The sequence below is a fragment of the Tympanuchus pallidicinctus genome, unplaced genomic scaffold (assembly GCF_026119805.1).
Source record: "Tympanuchus pallidicinctus isolate F22 unplaced genomic scaffold, pur_lepc_1.0 scaffold22, whole genome shotgun sequence".
NCBI lineage: Eukaryota > Metazoa > Chordata > Aves > Galliformes > Phasianidae > Tympanuchus > Tympanuchus pallidicinctus.
The window spans coordinates 19668992-19690640 of record NW_026294739.1 but is presented as its reverse complement, the minus strand read 5'-3'; the positions used below and the strand labels follow the sequence as shown (position 1 = coordinate 19690640).

Sequence of the window (21649 nt, the reverse complement as noted above, 5' to 3'; positions counted from 1 at the left end):
CCCTAAACGATGGGCAAAGCCCATACAGGTCCTCGTGTCTCCTCCTCTGTTCCTGCTTTCTCCCCACTTTCAGCCATGGAAGTGCGCATTTTGGGTCTGGATTTCTGTGTAAAAATTAAGGCTAGCTTGTGTTGCTGGAGATCAACCGGGGCAAGGAATCAGCGCGTGGCAATCGTGAGGGGGGAAAGGAGTGGAGGGCTGCTAGTGTTTGGATCAGAGGAGTGGCTGGAGCTAAAAGGGTCATGAAATTTATGCATTATTGACAGAATAGCCATAACGACTCCTGAGGAGCTATTATACAGTGATATGCGATGGCCTACGTTGGGGATGATTTAATTTATGAATCATTTCCATGATGGATTGCCTGTTATGTCAGACTGGCTGCTGCACTGTGTTCCTAATTCATTATGAAAGATTTTATGCAAAGTAATTGCTGTACAACAGCTACTTTTCAGAATGAAATAACGTGAATGTTTTTTCCCTTCCTAATAGCTTAAGCTTTTGTTCCTGTTATGAGCGATGTTCAGTTTGTGGAGGATCATCTGGTAAAGCTTTGCTAGGAAGCAGAGCTGCTAAAGAGCAGAGTTTCTGAAATGGCAAATAGTTTTGCATGTTGAGATCTAATCTTTCAGGTTTCAGGTTTCCTTCTGTTTAATGGAATCTCGTGTTAACTCACACGTAGATCACATAGTGGAATTCCTCATTCACAAATCCTCTGGAGAAATGTAGGAGCTGGGTTTAAAATAGCTGAGGTGAAATTTAAAAGCAATGGATTTCTATTATTTTGATTGTCTTCCCATGCAGTCTTCAGTGACACTCGTCATCTTTCTCTGCCTGTCTCTCCCCGCTGTGCAAAATAAAGGGAACATTCCCTTTCTTGCTTCTTCCTTAGAGAAAATGAACAAGTCCTTTCTAACAAGCAAAACAACAGAACTCATTTCTGCAAAATGAGGAGGACAGAAGCGGAGGTGAATTCGGAAGGCTCGGACAAATGCCATGCCCATCACTAACTAGGATGCACTTTTTGTCCCAGGAAATCACAGCAGAACAGAAGAGATCCAACTCTTCTGACACAGTGATTTCCCAGCCCAGGATAACAAACCAGGTCCTGGTCACAGGGGAGGCATCTCTCCTTCTCTTCTTTCAGCTGCAAGCTCTTTGTGGCCATGCACTCTGGCAGCAGGCAGTGGGAGCCCAGCTCTGCAGGCGTGGGGGTGCAGGGCCTGGCAGGAATACTTGTGAGCCCCAGCACAGGGAGTTGCATTAATGTGGTGCACACTTAATTTATTCTGCTCCTCGGGGGTCGAGTTGCAAGTCATTATTAAGAGAGAATATAAACACAGAAATCCAAGGCATGGTTCCAATAGTTATTATTATTATTATTATTTTAAATCTTAATTCCTTCATTCTACTTTCTTAATTCAAAGCGTGGCTGAAATGGTAATATATTCTTTTGGGAAGCATAAAAATGGATTCCTTTGGGTTAAAAAAAAAAAAATCAAGCTTGAGCTTAAAAATAACTCAAGTGATCCTTTTTCTTTCCACTAATATATGCTATTTTTAAAGCCTAGAGATGAAATCTTCAACATTTCTGTTTAATAAATGGGTGAATATCTTCAAAGTGCAATCCTAGAAATATTGTGAGAGGGTACGAGCACCTCTGCCTTGGACAAGATTGATGAGGTTAGCCTGACTGGCAAGTGTGCAGTTTAGATGCTAATAGAAAATAGGCTGTCTTGCAGGGAGAAAATACGTTGCAGAGTAAGTGTGGAATGTTTATTAGTCCCAATAAAGTGCAGTGGAGACGGTACGAATGATGTAAGAGAAACGTTGTGCAGGAAATATAAGTCATTAGATCAGGCATATGTGTTTCTTGGCCAAAACCCCTTTGTTTTATCATCAGCCTGTAAGGAGCTGGTGCAGACAGGCGTCGCGCTCATCGCCATCCTCATGTTTTGGGTGCTGCAGGGAGCAGCACTCCACCAGAGCTGCCCCATGGCTCCAGAAATCAAGGGTGGGTAAGACCTCGTAGGACAACTGGCAGGCGACCCATACTTGGTTTCAGGGGCTGTGTGGCTGTCGTCAGCATTGGCCATCTCTGCGTTCGCAAACATCAGGCTTGCTTTTTGTTGGTGAAGGGTGAAGCTCTCACCTCCCTGGTGACTGCGCTGGTGATAAATCACAGAGAGGTTTTGTAGCATGGCAACTAAAAACAAAATGACAATATATCCCTGCTGCACAAGGTAAATATGAAGCACCTCGACTTCATTGACTTTAGCATCTTTGTGAAGAAAAAAGGAATTTTGTTTCACGACTGTGACTAGCCCATTACTTATGAATTCATCCTTTTTTTTTAAGTTTTACTATTACTCTAGTTTTGGAGGAAGAAGGGAATCACATTTTTTGGGCTGTCCCTACTTTTTTGTCAAAGAGTAGAAGATTCCAATTAAGTTTCCTTTTTTGAATTCTGGCTTTATACGCATCCCCTTCAAATAGAACAAGAAATATGGCAATGACTGTAAGTTCTTTTTATCTTCCATACATAAACCTCTTCATTGCTTAAGCATGCTGGACAAACCTATTGAGTTTTCATTCACCACAGCTGGGAACGTACCCAAATTTCCATTTGTCCTATTAGAATGGAAATTTCCAAAGAATGCTGCCCTTATGAATTGCAGGTGAATCAGGGTAAAGCCAGCAGGAAACAACCAGAGCCAGAGCAGCTTGTCCAGTGCCATTGAGGAGAAATACAGCAAATCCATGGTACTGTTTCTCCTGGTAGTGAATCTGATCGTGTTTGTCTGCGTAGGTTCTGCTTTCAGTTACTCTAATACAACTCAGATTTGGTGTTCTTCAAAACACCTGGCCAATGGGCTGGACTGAGTAATCAGCACTTTGCTACATAAAGAGCATTTGAAGTCTTGTGCTTTGATTTTGGTTTGCCTCCAGGTACACAGAAGCATATGGATAAAGGACGTGCAGACAAACATAAGCCTCTTTTATATGACCAGTTGTTAACAATAATCTTAAAACGAGCCACCTGCTCTGAGTATGCCCCAGAAGTCACCATCAGCATCTTTTTAATCTGAAATGCTTAGAAATAAGAAAAACTCCAAAATGGTACTTTGATATAAACAGAGAATTCATACATTGGAAGGCTCTGGTGAAGAGATTTGGTTTTTTTTTTCCTTTAAAAAAAGAAAAAATTCTCATTTATGTATGCCATTTATCTTTATCCTTCCTGATTTGCATACTGGCAATGAAAATAACCTGCTCCCCCATTATTGGAATAGGCTTTTCAAGCCTGTTTCTTTTTTTAATTGCTCAATTTCCTTCTGGCATATAAGACAGAGTCTTTATTTTTTTTGCTTCATATTGTGGTGTAATAATTTTCAGATACATGCTCTTCTAGGAATATACAGTTTTCCGTACTATATTTTTAAAGCTGATTTACTGTTTTTCTTTTCTTAGCTTAAGGGTTAGAGGCTTTGGGCAGATTTTAAAGTCTGTGTTTGATCTTTTTTCTCCTATGAAGTTGACAGTTCACGGCAATCAGAGCGCTTTATCTCTCTGGGCTTTCTGCAAAATAAGTATCTCTTTATGTGAAAGTATATTTTTACATTTCAAACGGGGGCCATTTCAGAAATGCTTTTTTAACTTTTTAAAACAATGATAATGGTAAGAGACGATTCTTTCAAAACACAGAAAAAACAAAGTTCATTCTCTACCTTCCACGTTATCTCAGTGTGGATTTTGCTGTTCACTGGGATGAAGGCAGTGCAGTATATGTGTTCTATAAACCCAAAGCTGAGAGCAGTGGCACTCAGATGTGAGCATAGATGCTGGTCCTGCACACAGCACTGGCTCTGAACACGTGCTCTGATTTATCTTGGGAAACCATTTCTGATTATACAGTAGGTGGCTCTTTGAATTGGGCCCAGTAAAAGGACTGTGTTTCTATTTACCAGGAGAACACAAGTTTGACATTCTTCATTTTTCTTTGGTATGCTGATGCCTCTTTCAACTGCTATTAAGAGAGCAGATCTGCTCTTCAATGTGTGCACACAGAAGCCCTTTGGGTTTGGATGTGTAGTAATGTCCTGCTCTGCATACTGCTCTATGATGGAAATGCAGGAGGAGATGTTGATTATTGTTGACTGTGAGATAATACATCATAAATGTTGAGTATGGAGATATTAAAATTACATTATGTTAACAGCTGTTGTTATCTGTCATACTTATGGACCATAGGTAACTACAACACATCTGAAAGTGCTGGAAGTACGACTCCATTTCAAAAGATTTTTGTTTTGGTGAAGAATTGCTGGTAAGGGCTAACCCCATCATCTTTTCCCAGTGAAAAGAGGGAGAAATTTTGTGCTGCCTAAGTGGAAAGCATTTAACCATGCAATTAGCACGTTCATCTGGAGGCACGTGACGAAAGGCCCAAGAATCCTCTGGGGCATGCAGTGCGAATGCCAATGCATTAATTAAAATCTCTTTACATATGTCATTACTCTGCAGTTGGATCCACATCTATCATGGGGCCATCTTTTTTCATAAAGTTACTGTGTACACATACAGCAAATGATGTTTATCTTTTGCAGAGCCACTTTCCTTTGGAGGCACATTAAAGCCCGGAGGCTCCTGGGTTTATACAAAAGTCTCAGGCTGCAGAGAATCAAATTGTCCTTCCTGCAGGGAGACCCTGAGACACCCACACGTTGTGCAGCGTAAAAGCAAGTCTGTTTGGGTTGTCCATCTGGTCTCCTTTCTTTGTTGAAACTACGAAACTTGCAATGTAAACACCCAGTATAAATAGCCCAAACCAAATGTCATCTATAAACTTTTTTTTTTTTTGCATTGGGCTTCATTGTTTAAAATTCTCTGGAGTGCAAATTCCCAGACTCCTTACGCCTGGTGCTGAATCAGCAGATGCTTCCCTTTCATCCTGCTACTATGATTCATCCCACCAGGCCCAGGTTTTGTGGTCATCTTAGCTATTTTCTGTCTACTCTTACTCCTGCTGTCCTCTGCTCTTCTCAGTTACTCTCTTTTCCACTGTATTCTACCCCAGTTCTAAAATTTACTGGTTGGGACCCCTAAGCCACATGAACTTAAAGCAAGAACAAATGTTGGTGCCTTGGAATCCACATCCCCACCAGGACCAGCAACCAGGTAGTGAAGTAAATCCATGGGGCAGATGTTGGGGTAAGAAGACCAGCTGTCATGCTGCTCGTGCCAAATCTCAAGGGAGATTGCAGCTGGGAGGCATGGCTGCTGGCAGCTCACTCAAAGGTAGCTGCAAGCACCACGCATCCCTTTGCTCCTGTGTGCCCCAGGTGGGGAAGAACAGAGTCAGAGACACACATTTTCAGCTGTTAATAGGCTGTAGTTGGCTTGGCCGTGCCCCTTTAAGCAAGCCCCTCACGAATCCTATGTTGCTATGTAAAGTTTGTAAAGTTTTCCCATTCGATTTGTTGTTGCTAGGTGCTGGGTGTTGTTTTTTTTCTAGTGTGCTTGTTATGAAGAAGCCTTCAGCAGGATAAGAATATTTTATAAGGTTAGAAAATGGTGTTAAATGTTAATTAGCAGTTGCATAATCCCAGGTGGCATCGTCCAACATGCACTCGTCAATTTTTAATGAGTGTCACTCGTGCACATCAAACTCAAAATTAGCTTTCTTTCCCAAGCACTGTATTTGATTTCCACACTCGCTTCCCCTCCCCTTCTCCTTTGATGTTACTGACACAATATATCATGCTGGCATTTGCTTTGGTTTCATCTCCAGTGCATATTGTGATGTAGCTAGTTAGTTTAGCTGCTACATATACACATACTCATATTAATGGAAACATGTCCTGGCTTCTTTTGCTTCTTAGGTGTATCATGTAGTAACTTGAATAAGGGAAATTTGATGCAAAGGCATTTCAGCTTTCAACCTCAGAATTAAGAGATATGCTCTCCCAGCTTCTCAGAAGGTAGCTGAAGGTGACCCAGTGACTTGAATCACATTGCATCCATTGAAGCCCTAATCAGAGGTGGAAAGGATATTTAGCATCCGTGTTTACTCTACATGGGAATGCCCTCTGACAGCGGTTGGGTTTGGGTTTTTTGGAGGAGAGAGGTTTTCAAAATGAGAAAGTTGCCAAGCCCAGCGGTGTCTGGCAGTTGTGCATGTACAGATGCAGTAACCTCATGATTGTGATTCTTGCACTGACTCATTGGGTGCTCTCAAAGCAATAATGGTGTTACTCAAACAGCTGGTCTCATGGAGCACCCATACACAGGATGGATGCAAATAAAAGGACAAGCAGGCTGAGTACAGTCATTTGAACTTCTACAGAGTCTCTTTTAGTCTCTCAGGTTGAACAGGTCTGTAGACTCAGGTCTGTTAACCAGCCTGTATGGAAATCATGGACTGACTGAACAGAAGATTGGAGAACTGAATTTTTGTTGCTGATCATTTCCATTTTTCTTCTTAGACTCTCCTTCCTTTGCCCCCATCTGCCCCTGTTCAAAGCGCACCATTTCCGTCTTTGCTTCTGATTTTGATCACATAAATAATTTTCCTTTGGTCTTCATTTTGCTTTGTTTTTTGTTTGTTAAGGAAGGAGCTCTTCCAAGCATTGGGGTGATTGTGTTTTGTTAAATGGAGTTGTTAGCTCACTTGGCAGGAGGCTTTGTGCAGACTTTGCTTTGATTTCCCCTAAGAATACCATGTGTTTGAAACATATTGGCTTCTTGACACCATAGTGCCAATGACCTCTCTTTCCAATAGAACAAACTCAGCTTTAAATTATTTTTATTAATCAAGATTTTATCTCTTACCAGAGATTGACAGTTTTCCAAAAGCTTTTTGACAGCTACTGTTGCATGCAAGAGGTGAACGAGAATTAGCGATTAAGAGTCACAGGCCTGATTCCTGCTGTTACTTACTGCAGTGTAAATTGGGGGAAAGCTCGCTGATCCTCATGCAGTTACACCAGTGTAAATGAGATTACAATATGGTTGTGTATCCAGGAAAATGAAAATGTCACGGCAATGACTTGTGTCCAGCTTCTGAAATAAATAGATCCAAAAGTAGTAATTACATTTTGCTTTCGCCCTCTCTCGCGCACAGACAATTCTCACCAAATTTTGATGATCTGTACTGAAAGTATAGATGATAATAAATACTTCCACACTCATTGCTGGTTTGCAAGAGTGATGTAGCCTCTTAATAAGAAGAAGGCGGCGAGATGATGATACACAAATCATTGAAATGTCAAAAGGCCTCTATATTTTCTGAAAGTTTTCTGCTTAAAATATCTGTTTTTTTGTGTTCGTTTCTTCTTTTTCAAATTGCAGTAGCAAAAGGAAAAATAAGAGCACGTTTTTGTTTTGTTTTGTTTTGCTTTTCTCATACCTCAGCAGTGTGTAGGTGCCCCAGTCACAAACAGAAGGTTGGTGCAAACCCTGACCAAGGAGGGAGTAGGGATAACACCAAATGGTGCAACAGCTGCTGACTTCCTTTATGCTCTCTAGTGAAAGCAAGGATATAAAATACTCCAGTATCCTAATAGAAACATATTGTGCTTTCATTTCAATGTTCTTATTGTGTGGGAGAACTTACAAGAACGTTCTAATATTAATTAAACCTGCTTGATCTTTTGTAAGAAAAAGTAATCCGTTCTAAGAGGAATCCAGCTCTTGCTGCTCCTGAACTTGCAGCCTTTCTAGAGCCATCTGGAAACTCCAACGTGGTAGATGACTTGGAGAGAGAAACTAGTTTGAGTTTTTTCCAGTCTGGACCAGAAATTGGATGTTCAAAATTTAATGAGCTAGCTTGCTATTGTGGGAATTGGCACCCTGCTGGAATTTCTTAAAAGCTTTGAATAATAAGCAGTATCTATTAAGACTGAATTTAGGCTCATTTTGATACTCTGTCCACATTCTGATTTTCCTAGTTAGTTTTTCAAGGGATTTGAACTGCTGTCTGTTGAAGCTCTGATGAGATAGACACCACTAAAGAGGCTGGGTATTTCACACTGTTTACGTTGGTAGGTTATTAGACAAAATATCTGTTCACTCTGGAAGACCTCCAGTCATTTCATGTGAATTTGTCATCAAGCACGTCCTGCCAAGCCTCCCAAAGGCAGGCTTAGTCTTCTGTGTCTGCTGAGCCAGCTGCATCAGCCTTAAAAGGTTGTCTGAACTCTGACTCAACCTGGGAGAAAAGAGCAGAAAGGTGTTTTCAGTGCATTACTTCTCGGTCTGTTTCCTGACATGTAATTATATATTTTCAAACACACATACCATAGTATGTGAAACCTATTCATTTGGAGGGCAGGATTTTTTTTTTCCCTTGCTATTGAATTACGGTTTACTTAAGGTAAGATATTCTGCCTTCCAAGAGACAGAAAATTGGTTATTTCTGCCAATATTTGGAGTTATAAGCCGTTGCTTGAATTTGATGATAGCATTAATCCCAACGTGTAGATTGTTATGTAGTTAAGGACTGTCATATCAGCTCTAACAGCCCTTGGTATTGCTTCAGGCCATTGAGCAACAAATTGTCTGCAACGAATAATTTCTTGACAGCCACCCCCTCCCTTTTTGTAATGAAAGGTATTATATTTAACATTATGCTGTCTTTTGTTCAGTTGTCACCACCAGACAATGCCATCAACCCTTCAGTCTATATAATTGCCCAGTTATTCCCTCTCTTGGTAATATTTCTCAGACAAGATGAGATCAATTATGAAGTATTTTGAAGTATTGGCAGGTTTGTACTTTTTGGTAAAGTTCATGAAATGCACATCTGTGCATTACTGTTTTTCTTAGTCCGTGGCAATTTTTAGGACAGACAAAAACAGATTACAGTCTGCTTTGAGTGTCTATTTGCATGTCAAAATGAAGTTTTGTAAGTTCATATATCAGCTTAGAGAAAGTTGTGGCACAGGAGGAATGTGCCAGAAGATGGAATTACTGAGGAAACGTATAGTTATTGGATAAAATTATTAAATAAAATTGGGGATGTGAAAACATCAGAACATAACCTTGTTTTGAAGACAGATATATCATCTTCTCAGTTGCATTGTGTCCAGGTCTGATCTACTCACACTCTGACTCTAGGTTGTGTGGTGGAAAGGGAAATAAACCTGTTGTTTTGAATTAATTTATTCCCTCTTCACAGCTTGTTCCACCAAAAAGAGGGATAAGGGCTTTTTTAGCCTCTTTCCTTGAAGTTTTGAAAAAAAAAGGAAAAACAGTAGGTACAAGATCTCAAGATGTAACAGTCTGGATAGGACATCATGGCATCAGCAGCATTGAATGATCTTGCTGTATCTTACTGACAGGTGAGGTCCCTCCTGCTCATAAACAACATCCCTGTCTCTGTACCCCTTCGTGGGTACAGGTGGAGCAAATGCCTTTGATTTCATTTTGCTGCCCCATTGGAATTAATTTTGTCTCTCTGTAAATCAGCTGAGAGCTGGCCCAAATGCATCCCTAAAAATAGGCTGAGCAGCTGGGAGTAATGAGCAATTACACTGTGTAATGTCCATCCACCTGGAACTGGGAGCTCACAGGAGTATAATGTTATGACATAAGGCAAGAAACCTGCTTGGTAGGTCTTTTCTTCTTCCTTGGCCATTTTATATAAGTATGGTTTAGGGTTAAATAAATGTTGGATTCCAGCTATTGTAGTGATCTGCTCTAGACAGATATTAGTGCCTTGTTAGCACTCGGGCAGGATGAAACCTGTTAAATGCCCTTTCTCCTCCAATCATTAAGCTTGGAGAACCTATAAAGCCTATAGAAAACTTCAGGGAGAGATGGTGTGATGTTGGTACATTGGTGGGGAGGTGCTGATTGGTACTGCCCAAGGAATTTGCCTCCAGTGAAAGGTGGGTTGCATTTTTTATCCCCATTATCAGGAGAAGTCGTGCTTTAAATTCCAACTGGCTTAGATATGTGCAAATTTGTTGAAAGCTTTTGGTGATGCAGAGAGTAACTAGGATGTAATTTGGCTCTGCAGAACTTGAAATAGGAAAGTGAGAAGTAGGGGGTCTGCTTTCCCTTTTAGGGTAATGTATCAGAAATAACTGCTGAAATTAGTGAGCTACAGAACTGTAAAATTTGGAGAAAGTGAAAAGCAAATGAGTTCCATTACTGTTTTACTTGTAAACTCGATATATCTGATAAAGAAATCATTTAGAAATAATAAACATGCCATTTCTACAGTCACATTTCAGAGCAGAACTACACTTCAAGGGCTATAATTGTGACCTACATTCTGAATTAGTTGATAAGGCTGACCCCCCACGATAATCTCAAATTAAAATCTTATAAATTACCACTTTCTGGTAAGTAGGCTTGCTGTTATCATTTCAGTTTGACATTTATTCTTTGCTGTGGGTCACTGCTTTATTACTGTAAGAGCTTTTGGCCAAGTGCTGTTCCCAAAGCACAGGAAAAACGTTAAAGGTTAATTTCTTGCCAACTGTGAGAAAATGTTACTTCTCATTCATTTGGTCTTGCGTTACTGAATTTGCATTCTTTTTATAGTATGTGTATTAGTATGTAGCTAAAATCCCTCACAGCAAATCAACCAATAAATTACATTGCATTACAGTGCAGTAATGAATTGCTTGTCAGTTGGTTTCCAACAACAATAACAGGAACTTTTCTTTAGTGCTCTTAGCCAGACAATTAACATATTCTCTTGTGGTGTAACTCTGAAGTCTGTGGAGTAATGCCTGCAGAATATTTGGCCCAAAGGTTGTAAATACCATAACAGTTGTTTGTCATATCTTTATCTGAATATGTCTTGGGCTGTAGAATTGCATTTAAAAAAAAAAAATTACAGTGAGAGCAAATGTTTGGATCTACTGTGTGCTGGGTCTTCAAATGGACAGGCAATTTCCCTGGAAATGAGCAGCTGTTTCTCAAAGGAAAAACAATTCTTGAATGGCCAGCACGAGGCTGGATGGGTTAATACCTGCCAAAAAGAGCTCAACAAAACATTTATTCACCATGTAAGCTAAATTCTCCTGGGATTTGACGAGAGAATGCATGCGGTGGATTTCTTGGGATTTACTGGAACACGACCCTTCAGGTGGTGACGAGCCCAGAAGGCAACAAGGGTGATGCAAATGGCTAATTGCCCTCTGAATAGATTGTATTTGATGTGAAGTTAAAGGTATTAGTGTCAACCTTCCCATTGGGGACATTCTTCAGAGGAAGTGCTAATTATCTCCATGCTCATCTGCAATCCAGGGGAAGTAGGTGAACTAAAATGTCATAACTGCATGTTGCCTGGGCAAGGACTTTTCCCCATGGAATTGAGGTTGTCCATAAAAAAAAGTGGAGTACAATGTGAGATTAATAGCAGTAAAGATATCCCCTCACCCACATCCCTTTGGTATCACTCAGAGGAATTTGGCTGTGTGGAATAGGAGGGAAGGAAATATTGACACAGCTCTTTACCAGACAGAAATGATTAAAAAATGAATCATGGTTCACAACATGCAAGTTATCACCAGTGCTTCCCCTAAGAAATAGATTAATAAAGTCGTGGCCTAATTAAATCTCAGGTCTTTTTTTATCTCCTTGCCCATGTGAGGTTGACATTTTCAGGACTTCACCATCCCAGGGTCTCATGTGCCTTGTGTGTGGCTGTGGAAGCAGGTGAGATGTTTGCACATTGAGTATCTTAAGTATTTCCCTTTTGCACGAGGAGGTAATTTGACCAATCAATTAATTGCTTACTAGGTGTTACTGCAGGTAGTTTATGCTTAAGATCAGGAAACATCTGTGCGACCTCTCCTGAGGTTTCTGTCACTACTCTACTGCCTAGCTTTAGTTCTCTCCAATTATTTTGGTGATCTTGGTTTCTCCCTTTACTGCTGAGTTTGGAGACTCCAGTAAGCAGGAAATTAAATGTGTAACCTGTGTGCGTGAAGAGCATCCATATCTTAAAGGCTTTGCTTCATTTTGAACTTACTCTTACAGCAAGAGGAAGGTGAGCAATGTATCAAAGATTATCCAAGGTTTGCTTTGGTGCCAGTTGATGGTTATTTGTAATTGATGGTCTCCCAGGAAAAGCAGACAAGTGACGTGTGCATTCTCCTGGTACTGGGGGATTGCTGTCACTCATCCCAGGCCTAACACTAGTAATAGAAACCAAAGGGGTTCATCATTCCCAATGCTGGATGAAGTTCGTTTGAAAAAATAAATTTGATAAAATACTTCCTAAGGTGCTACATTGTGAGGTGTAAGGAATATATATACATAGCATGAAATTCACATCTTCATCTTTTGTGGCTTTGTAAGGGTTAAGATATAAGTTGGAGCATTCCGTGTGTTCCAATTCACTATATATTCACTGTGAAGGAAGTCTGACCCTTTGAGACTTTTTTCTTCTCCAGTTTGTAAGTATACTCCCTGTATTCTTTCATCCTGATTCAGACTCTTATTTTGAGTTAAGCTCATTGATGGCTGTCTGTGAAGAATGTACTTGCTGCTGCCCATCTTAAAAAGATATTTGAAGCTTGAGCAATTCCCCAACATGCACTGGTTCAGAAACATTAAGGGTTTCTGAATTGGTTCTTATTTCATTTGCAGTAAAATCACAACTTTTATCTTTCTTCGGGGAAGGAATGTATTTGACAGTGATTGGATGAGAATATGGATTTCAGGGATAGATTTTTATGGTGATATAGGTATGAAATACAAGAATTAAAGAAGCCACTGATGTGCTTATAATACCTTTAATATTAAATAGAAGGGGCATGCATTCCTCACAGAGCTAGTTCTCTTTTCTGATTCTTGTTCATGAGTAAAGAAATGTCAGTGATGAGGTCATTTTGGAGTAAGTTCTATGGCTTTCCTCTGCTTCCCTTGTACAAGGATGTGGTTTGGTTTTGGACTTATAAACGAGTTTTTTCTTATGACTCCATTAAGTGGAGATTTGATTGTGATACACCTTTGCTTTTGGACAGCTTTAACATTATATACATCTTCAACTTGTTCCTTGCACACACCCACAAGTCAGAATTTCTTTGCCAGTCTATTTGATAAAGTGGTCAACTTGATTGACCGTCTGACTGAAGAAAATCTTCCCTTGTTAGCCTATTTCCTTAAACTGTCTAAGGATTTAGGAACTATGTAAGGAAATATGTGGCATTGGGTCATCCAAGCTTAGTGCTGTAATTCAAACTAGGCTAAGGAATGAGGAAAGGATGTGTCATGAGCCTAGAATTGTATCACTCTGATGATCAGTTTATCAGTGTGGCTTTTTTATTGCCCATTGATGCTATGCTTTAATTCTAAATTTGAAACATGCAGTTTCAAATTTAGGTGTTAATGAAAAAATAATCCTTTTTTTTTTTTTTTTTTTTTTTTTTTTTTTTTTTGAACTGCACTGGTAATTAAATCTGTTATTTAACTCTGGTTTTAAATCTTTGTCTTCACCCTATTCCTGGAAATAAAGTCAATTCCAATTTTGTTTAAGATTGTACAGAATTTTGTTAGGCCCTGAAGGGTCAGGGTTTCTTTACTTTCCTTGAGGTTTTGAGCCCAAATTCACCATAATTGAAATGGTGTTCAGATTTACTTTTAAAAACAATGAATTGAAAATTCTATTCAGTTGCTGCATTAAATGAAAATAATTCTTAAGTGAAACAGATTGCAAAATAGTGACTTGTGGAATTTTGAGCACTAGTCTCGTAATTTGTATTGGAAAACAGATGTACCCTCTCTGCCTTCCCTTAGACTATCCATTGCATCACAGCTCAGATTAGGTGTGTTATCCATCATTCAGTAAGGACTAGAACTGTATCTCTAAAATGCTGTAAGGAGGTGAGACTGCCACCTCCTGCGTATTTGTATGGTACTTCCATCAGTGTATGATGGAAAGTTGTTTAAGAAATGCAATATGGTCATTTCAAAATCTTATGCCAGGGGAGAAAGCAAATGTTTCTCTGCAGAGTAAAGGTAGGAATAGAAAATGGCCAATGGAGTGGATTAAGGGGAATAAGGAGGAATTCCCTTCTTGCATAGTTCTACTCAGTTCTGCAGTTCCTTTCAATCCCTTGCTCTGGATGAGTGTGTGTACTTCACTGATAGCAAACTGTATGAATTTGTCCTCTAGGTAAACACATTTCTGTTTTAAAGAGTGGTGAAATTGCTCCAAGATACAAGTAAATGACCAAACGTGCTATCAGCTGCTGGTGTAATTTTTGGCTTATTGATCTTGGCTGCGATCAGATACAGCACATTTAAAGCCAGACAAGGGAGGCAGTGGAGAACATCCTCCACTGGCATGGGCTGACTGAGTAACACAGCAGTTTTTCTACTGCAATTTCTGGTCTTCTAAATAGCAAGGGTACAATGGGCAACTTGAAAACAAGCAAGAATAAACCGACAGAAAAAGCTAAGGAGTTCTAGCTACAGATATTTGCTGTTAAGGCTCCTGAGATACAGTTCGACTGACCAGATTGTTGCTCTTCTGTTTGAACACAGTAGAACTTTTTGAAAATCACTTGTGCAGGCATGCTATTTCTCTTTGAGTAATAACAAATTACCAGCTTTTATTTCATCTGTCGTGTATGCAGGGCAGCAGCATTACCATACTAAGACTAAATAATTTTTCCTCTATTTCCTTAGCAGCGTTCGACATGGAAAACAACAAAAAAAAAAGATTTTCAAACAATTGAATAACCCTATTTCCTTATGAAAAAAAAAAAAATATATATATATATATATATAAATAAAATAAGGTTTCTAGCACACTTTAGTGCTTTAGGTCAAATGTGCTTAATGTAAGCATAAGTAAAATAATAGCTATTGTAATATTTATGTAAGAGACATTTTGCTGTGTGCTGTGTAGCAGAATTGTGGCTGTTTTATGGAGATTCCTAGATGCCAAGATTTAATAATCTTTTTGATTTGTCACTCTGATGGAATGAAAGAGCTCGAAATACAATTTTCTAATCGTTCTTAGGAAAATTAGAAATATATGGCAGATTAACAAACCAGCCATTCATCTGTTGGGTTAAACATACTAACAAGATCTTAACAAGCCGTGTCGTCTTTTAACACATGCAAAGGACCAAATTATCTGCTGAAAGACTGACATTATGTAAATGTAACATTTGCTGGACCTCTAAACCCTGTGATTAAATTACTGTCTAAATTATTCTGCAATATGAATGTCACCTACAAAAAGAAAAGCTGAAGAAGAAATGACTGTGACATCTTCTGCGTTTGCAGTATTTCCAGAATGAATGTTTATAATGAGCAGTTTGTATATATAACTTAAAATTGTAATGAAATAAGAAAGACAATGGAAGATCTGATTGGAGTGAAACTTTACATAGGGGAAAATTTATCACAAGATTTCAGCTAGACTTCCTTAGCAGAAGTATGTGTTAAGAGGGGAATTTTGGCCTGTAATGAGGGCTTACCACGAGAGACATGCACTCCTGCTTCCTTCTGTGAATGCACAGGGCAGTCAGTGGCAGGTAACCAGCTTTCACTTAAGATTTCATGAGATACACATGGATAAAACAGCAAAAACACAAACAGAAGCATGCTGAGACACTGCAAGTAATTATGTCCCTGAAAAGCCACTTACAAACTGTGCTCTCAGCAAATAGAATCAGAGGCTTGAGTTGGAAGGGACCTCAAGGGTCTTCAAGCTTCAATCCCCCTCCACATGCAGGGCTACCAACCTCTCCTTTTAATACCAGCCCAGGCTGCCCAGGGCCCCATCCAACCTGGCCTTGAACACCGCCACGGATGGACGGGGCATCCGCAGCCTCTCTTGGCAGCTGTTCCAGCACCTCACTGCTCTCATATAGTGATCTAATAGTAATCTCGTGCAGAGCCAACCGATCAGTTAACATGTGCTGTATCATGAACTCTTGTGAATTATCTTTTTCATTTTCTGAATGACTGAAATATGAATATCTGGAAGAACAAAAATCCTTCAAGAAATGGAGGGATAGAACGTTCTATTAATGGGCTGCTTAGTAAGCCTCCACAGCACCAAGAGGAACAAGGCAAGAGAGCAATTAATGGAGCCTTGTTGTGCACCTGTGTAGTGAATGAGTGACTTCTGTGATTACACAGCACTGGAGCCCACAGAGATGGAGAGCTGATGTTCCTGTTCCCTGAAAATCCATAAAAGATGGTTTGTCCTTCCCTTGGTGTCTCCTTGAAGCTGTGCTTGGAAAGCTGTGGTGTTGAGGTGCTCAGAGGGAAAATGTGGTGTCCATCTTGTTGAGAAGCTGGAGATTTCTCTAAAAACTCAGCTTTAATTCTTTGTTGGACCTTTTATTCTGTGTAGGCATTTTTCTTCTTGCTTGCTCAGTAGTGAATGCTTAAAGATAGGTGAAAGGAGAAAAATATGTCTTCATTTAACTGAGGCAAGATGCTATATTACTGTTTTTAGAGTGGTTAATTTGAGCTCATGCAAAAGAAGACTGATAGAGAAATGAAGATTTAAAGAGTGGTGACAAGGGAGAAAAGGCAGGTATTTTTGGCAGATATTTTTATGTACTTTCAGATGTTCCAACCAAACCACACTTTCTTCACATGAAAGTCTCTTGATTTTTGAGATACCTTGTTTCATTTGTGCTCTTAGCTGCTAGGTACTGAGAATTTCATTCTGCCCAATAATACTTTGGAGTGTTTGTTCAGAAGTCCATATGAGAAGAGCATGCCCAGTGCTGGTTCTCAACAGATGGATTTTCAGGGTCCTTTTTGCATTAGTCTTGTGTACTGATTGGTTTTCCTTTAGGATTTGTTGTTACCCCAAGGGCTCGGATCCTCAGCACCTCCCCAGTGCTACTGTGTAATCATGAAGACCAGTTCCAACCCCTGGGAACTCTCAATGGGACTTCCCAATTCTTTTTGTAGGTTTTTGCTGTGGTGACTAAAAAACAGAGTCTGAGCTCTGTACCTGCAATGCGTGTTATCTTTTCTTAGCCTGCTTGACAGCAGTATTTTGCTGACAACCGCATTCATTTGCTTGTGTGCCATTGCCTCTCGTATCATGAGGGTATCAATTCTATGTATATTACTCAAATTCTGAAGAAATCCAGATGTAATTTCCAGCTTAGTAGCATATTTCGATGAGCTGAGCTATTGTGGCACCATTTTCAGATGAAACAAATCTCTCCCAATCCTATGCTGTTCATGGAAACTTCCCTCATCTCCCTGTTCTCCCTCGTGATTTCATTCAGTGAGAAAGGGGATGAAGGGGACCCTCATTCAGGTAATCCTGCACTGAGCCTACCTGACTCAGCATACTGATGTTTGCCAGTTAAATTGGGTATTACAGGGTTTTCTGCTAGAAAAATGCTTTTTGGTGGAAAGCCTGGAGTTGAGCTGGTTTCCTTTGAAATCTTTCTGTTTGTTGTATGGGAAAGAAAGCAGAAAAGTGCAGGGGGAACAAACTTCTCCCCAAAACTAGGAGAAGGCTGAGCAGGGGAATCTGATGAGGGAATTTGACGAGGGAATCTGGCTTTCTTTGCCCCCAAACCCAGACTGCCTCCAAGATTTACTTCACTTTTGGTTGCAAAGGAAATATTTCTTTCTCCTGTTCCCCTCTGCCCTTTTGGTCAGTATCCCATAAATGCACCAGCAAATAGTCCCTGCATTTCACTCTGTAATTAAAAATTCGAGAGAAAGAAAGAGAAGCAGGAGAATAATTGGAATGTTCCCTGTTTTTCCAATTTATTCATATTCTGGAGAAATGGAGACGCACAGGAAAATAAATGAGTTTGAATGCTATGAGAGTGAGGGCTGGTCCTATATTTGATTCTTTCTGAAATGTATATTGCTCTTAGTTACACCATAATCCATGGTAATAGAAGAGATTGGTTACTTCTGGCACAAACTTCAGTAGTTTTTCAATATCTTGCTACTGAGCCTAAATTACTGTAGGTTTACAGTGGTGTAACTGTAAACTGAACTTAATCATTAATTTTTCAGCATTAAAAAGAAAAAGTAGGCTAAACTTCAGCTATAGATGAAGTATTTAAAATAATTTCCCAAAGCCCTTCATAAATATGACATTGATTCATTGATATACAGACCATTAGCAGTTAGTCTCCTCTGTTCATATATCATTTCAATTATCTCTAGACTTCCCCAGGGTCTTTGACAAATGGGAGACAATTTGCATTTTGTACATTAATGACCTTGGTAGAATTTATAATTCTTTTTCCCCCCTTCTTATTGTTATACATTAGCATTTGAGAGGAAAACCCCACTAAACTTTGGATGGCCAGTTTGTAACTTGTAACCAGAAGTGGATGGCTGTGAGAAAGGGGAAAAGGAAGAGCTGTCAGTCGTTCCCCCATACCAGCTGATTTGCACAGGAGGGACTTGCTGGTCTCTTACACTAGAGGAGAGAGAGTTCCACATCTCTGCCCTTTGGAAGGGGCAATAATGAAGCTTCTAGTGGGCCAAGAAGGTGGTACAGTGTACAGAGAAAGTTGAATTGCCCACTAATTGTAAGTCAACTTGATGGATACTGCATCAGTTCTGACCTCAGAAGTCCCCATGGCCAGCTGTCAGGATTTGGGGGCAATGTGTTGCTTTTTTGAGACTCTGTGTAGTAGATCCATCCCTTGTGATAAAAATGTGGTTGCTGCCATCCCAGGAATGTTCTCCAGCTGGTAAAAATTCAGCATTACCATCAGTAACGGAGCGTGATACCTCAGATACCAGAGCCTTTGCCTTTAAACAGTCACTGCAGTCTCTCAGGCAACATTAGGTGGTGACTGTTGGCAACTGCTATGATGTTAGGAGCAACTTGTTTCCAGCTAGATCTTCAGAACCATCCAAAGCGCTACACTAAATGTGCTCTTCTTATATATCACACTTTCCTTCTGTGAGTCAGAACGATTTTTGGCTGTCTTTTCCATGCAAAAACAGTAATTAGGCTGGTTTGAATGTGAGGAATTTATTTTTTGATTGGAGCTGAAGGGTGAAGTTGCAAATGTGGGATGTGAAATATCAAATTCACTGATGCTCACACTTAGGAGGAATGGATGCATGCAGCAAGACAGGTCTTGGGTCTCAAGAGCCCACAGTGCAGTGTGGAAGGCTCAGGGCATGCTGTTGTGCATTGGTTTCTTCTGATGTGCATCATACTACTGTTATTCCACGTGCTGGAGAGCTATCAGCATTTGGCTTGAAGAGAGTTGGATAAATCAGAAGCTCTGAGTGGCCTGTAAGAATGAGTGAAAGATGAAGGTAAACATATTATAGATTTATTTCATCACCTTCTGAGAGCAGGACTAGGCCTCCAAATAATACATGGCTCTGGAATATGTCTCTGTTTGCCCAGGTTGTATGCTCTGCACACAGATGCTGTGTGGATGGCTTTATTTCTGCACAGCCTGCATGGCCATGCTTTGATTTTTCCACCCCGAGCAGTTGTTGCCCTTTGATGTCTGTTTTTAATTTGTTGAACATCTATAATAAATCTTAAGAATATTAAATATATTTCTAATAAATATTCTACTTAAGAGTATTAACTTGAATACTGTGACTTTACTGCTGCTGACAAAGTACAACTGGTTATCTTAAAACCAGTAACTTGATAGTTGTGTGCTGTTATTTAAGATTTTACAGCAGTAAACCCTTTTTAATAGTCAGGAATGTGAAAACAGGCCTAACATTTGCAAGGAGAAGGGTGAAGGAATGGATGTTTAAAAGTGTAAAAGGATCACATGTGAGAAGACCAATTGGATTTGTGAAGGCAGGAGTGTTTTGCACCATCTCACCAATGCTTTGCTGACAGCACAAATGTGAATTTCTTTGGTTATACCCCTGGAAAAAAAACAGGGTAGTGGTTTGGACATGGCTTGTTTTCAGTCTTGCTTAACTCCATCCCCAGGCTCAGGTGTCCTGCTTGAATGCATCAGCAGGGATTCCTTTTCAGTACAGGGGTGCTCACCTCACTGCTGATTCTAGATATTTCTGGAATATTTAGCCCCCATTTAGAAACATTCGAGGCAGCTGTGGCTTTCCATCAAGGTGCTGCACAATGCTGCTCTTAGGAAACCTGCCCTCCAGGAACACTGAGTAACAGCTAATGAGCACCCACTTGTGCCAAATAAGCGAGAGGAATTTGGAAGACAAATTAGGCAATGAGGTCTCTGGGAATAATGACTTCCCTGGGGTTTCTTTACAAATTAAACTGATGAAGATTTAATCATTTGTTTTTATTTCTGTGGATTCTTTTGCCCTTGATGTGCCAGATCCGTTACAAGAAGGCACTGTGAGTGAGCACAGCTAAGTGGCAACGACGTACGTCTGTGCAGACCAAATGAAGAGTTCTCATTTATGCTCGTTATTAAAGGGGTGACCTGGTTGTATGGTCGTGTTGCAGCCACCCAGGAGAATAATTACAGAAAAGTTATTTTCCATAGTAGGAAAAAGTGAGATGGCTTTACAACCGTAGCTTGCAGAGGTCATTTGACAAGGTAGCGAGTAATTCAACATGAAGAGATTTTGGGAGTCTTGTAATAATGAAAGACAAAAGACAAGAGGAAATATTCAGGAGGAAATAAGAAGAAAGAAATGTTTAATGCAGAAGCAGAGGCGTTGTCATTCATTGCTGCCTGATCTAATCCCTAGTGATGAGCAGAGCCTGTCCTACCAGTGATAGACATTGAATGGCAAGGACAACTATTAAGAAAAGAGAAGAAAAGAAAATAGAACTTTCCAGTTAAAACTCAATCATCATTCTAATTCTAAACCAGAAGCCTGGCATACACCTGTTCCACACTTCAGTTATCTGTATTTTCATACGCTATTCTGGCTGGCAAGAGTTTTTTTGTTTGATGGAGGAAACAAATGGCCCCAAGCATTTTCTGGAAAGGTCTCTATGTGCCACCTTTTGCAGTACTGTGTCCCCTTTCCTACATGCATGCAAGGTGAACTGAAGTTCCAAATTTGCAATTATTTTGTAGGACTGAAAAGAAGGAGTTGTGCATTTGCTTCTGTCAATCCATTCTTTTCCTGAGCACAGGAAAATAAGAGTGACAAAGCTGGAATAAATACTTTGCTTTACATTTATAACGGTATTTTTCCTTGTTGCCTTTCCTGGAATGAGAAAAAAATAATCATGATTTGAAGTTCCATTATATTATTTGGAATTTCTTTTCCAAGGAGGCTGCTCTCAGAGGGCCCCACTTGCTGCTCCCATATCCTGTTGCCCTCAGCTCGCCCTGCTCTGTTGTCACCACCTCTGCTTGCTGCCATGTGTGGATGCTGAAGTAACAGCATTGCAGGCATCTAAACACCCAGTGTGTGCCACTGCTGACCTGGTTGGCTCTGACCCATTGTTACAGGCTTTACCTGGAATCCAGAGTAGTTATTTCTTTCTGAAACTGCTGCACAGTGTTCTCTTTATCTCTGCTTTTGTTACTTCTGTGCTCAACTCGCAGTGCTCTATGCAGGAGGTGACATCTTAAATCTCTTGAAAATAGAGGTTGAGCAGAAGGTGCCTTCACATTCCTGTCATGCTTCTTTGATGTCAGTGCTGTTCACCTCTGAGATTGTGTTTGTTCCTGAAGATGTTGGTGGTAGCTAACCTGTAGCTACCTTTGGGTTATTTCCACATATATGTCAGTTGTCACAC

At 40.0% G+C, this 21649-nt stretch overlaps 1 protein-coding gene across 7 annotated transcripts in view; it reads left to right on the top strand.

Annotated features, from left to right (window-relative positions):
• The window catches only part of LOC128082672 (multiple epidermal growth factor-like domains protein 6), a 160061-nt gene that overhangs the window by 60573 nt on the left and 77839 nt on the right, over positions 1–21649 (top strand). The window contains exon 1 of one of the 7 annotated variants that reach the window (XM_052687085.1): positions 9658–9890. The exons of the other annotated variants lie outside the window; for them this stretch is intronic. Within the exon in view, the coding sequence (XP_052543045.1) occupies positions 9827–9890 (64 nt within the window). The 5' untranslated portion in view covers positions 9658–9826. Of the gene's footprint in view, positions 1–9657; positions 9891–21649 lie in introns of those variants that run through there. 7 annotated transcript variants of the gene reach the window in all.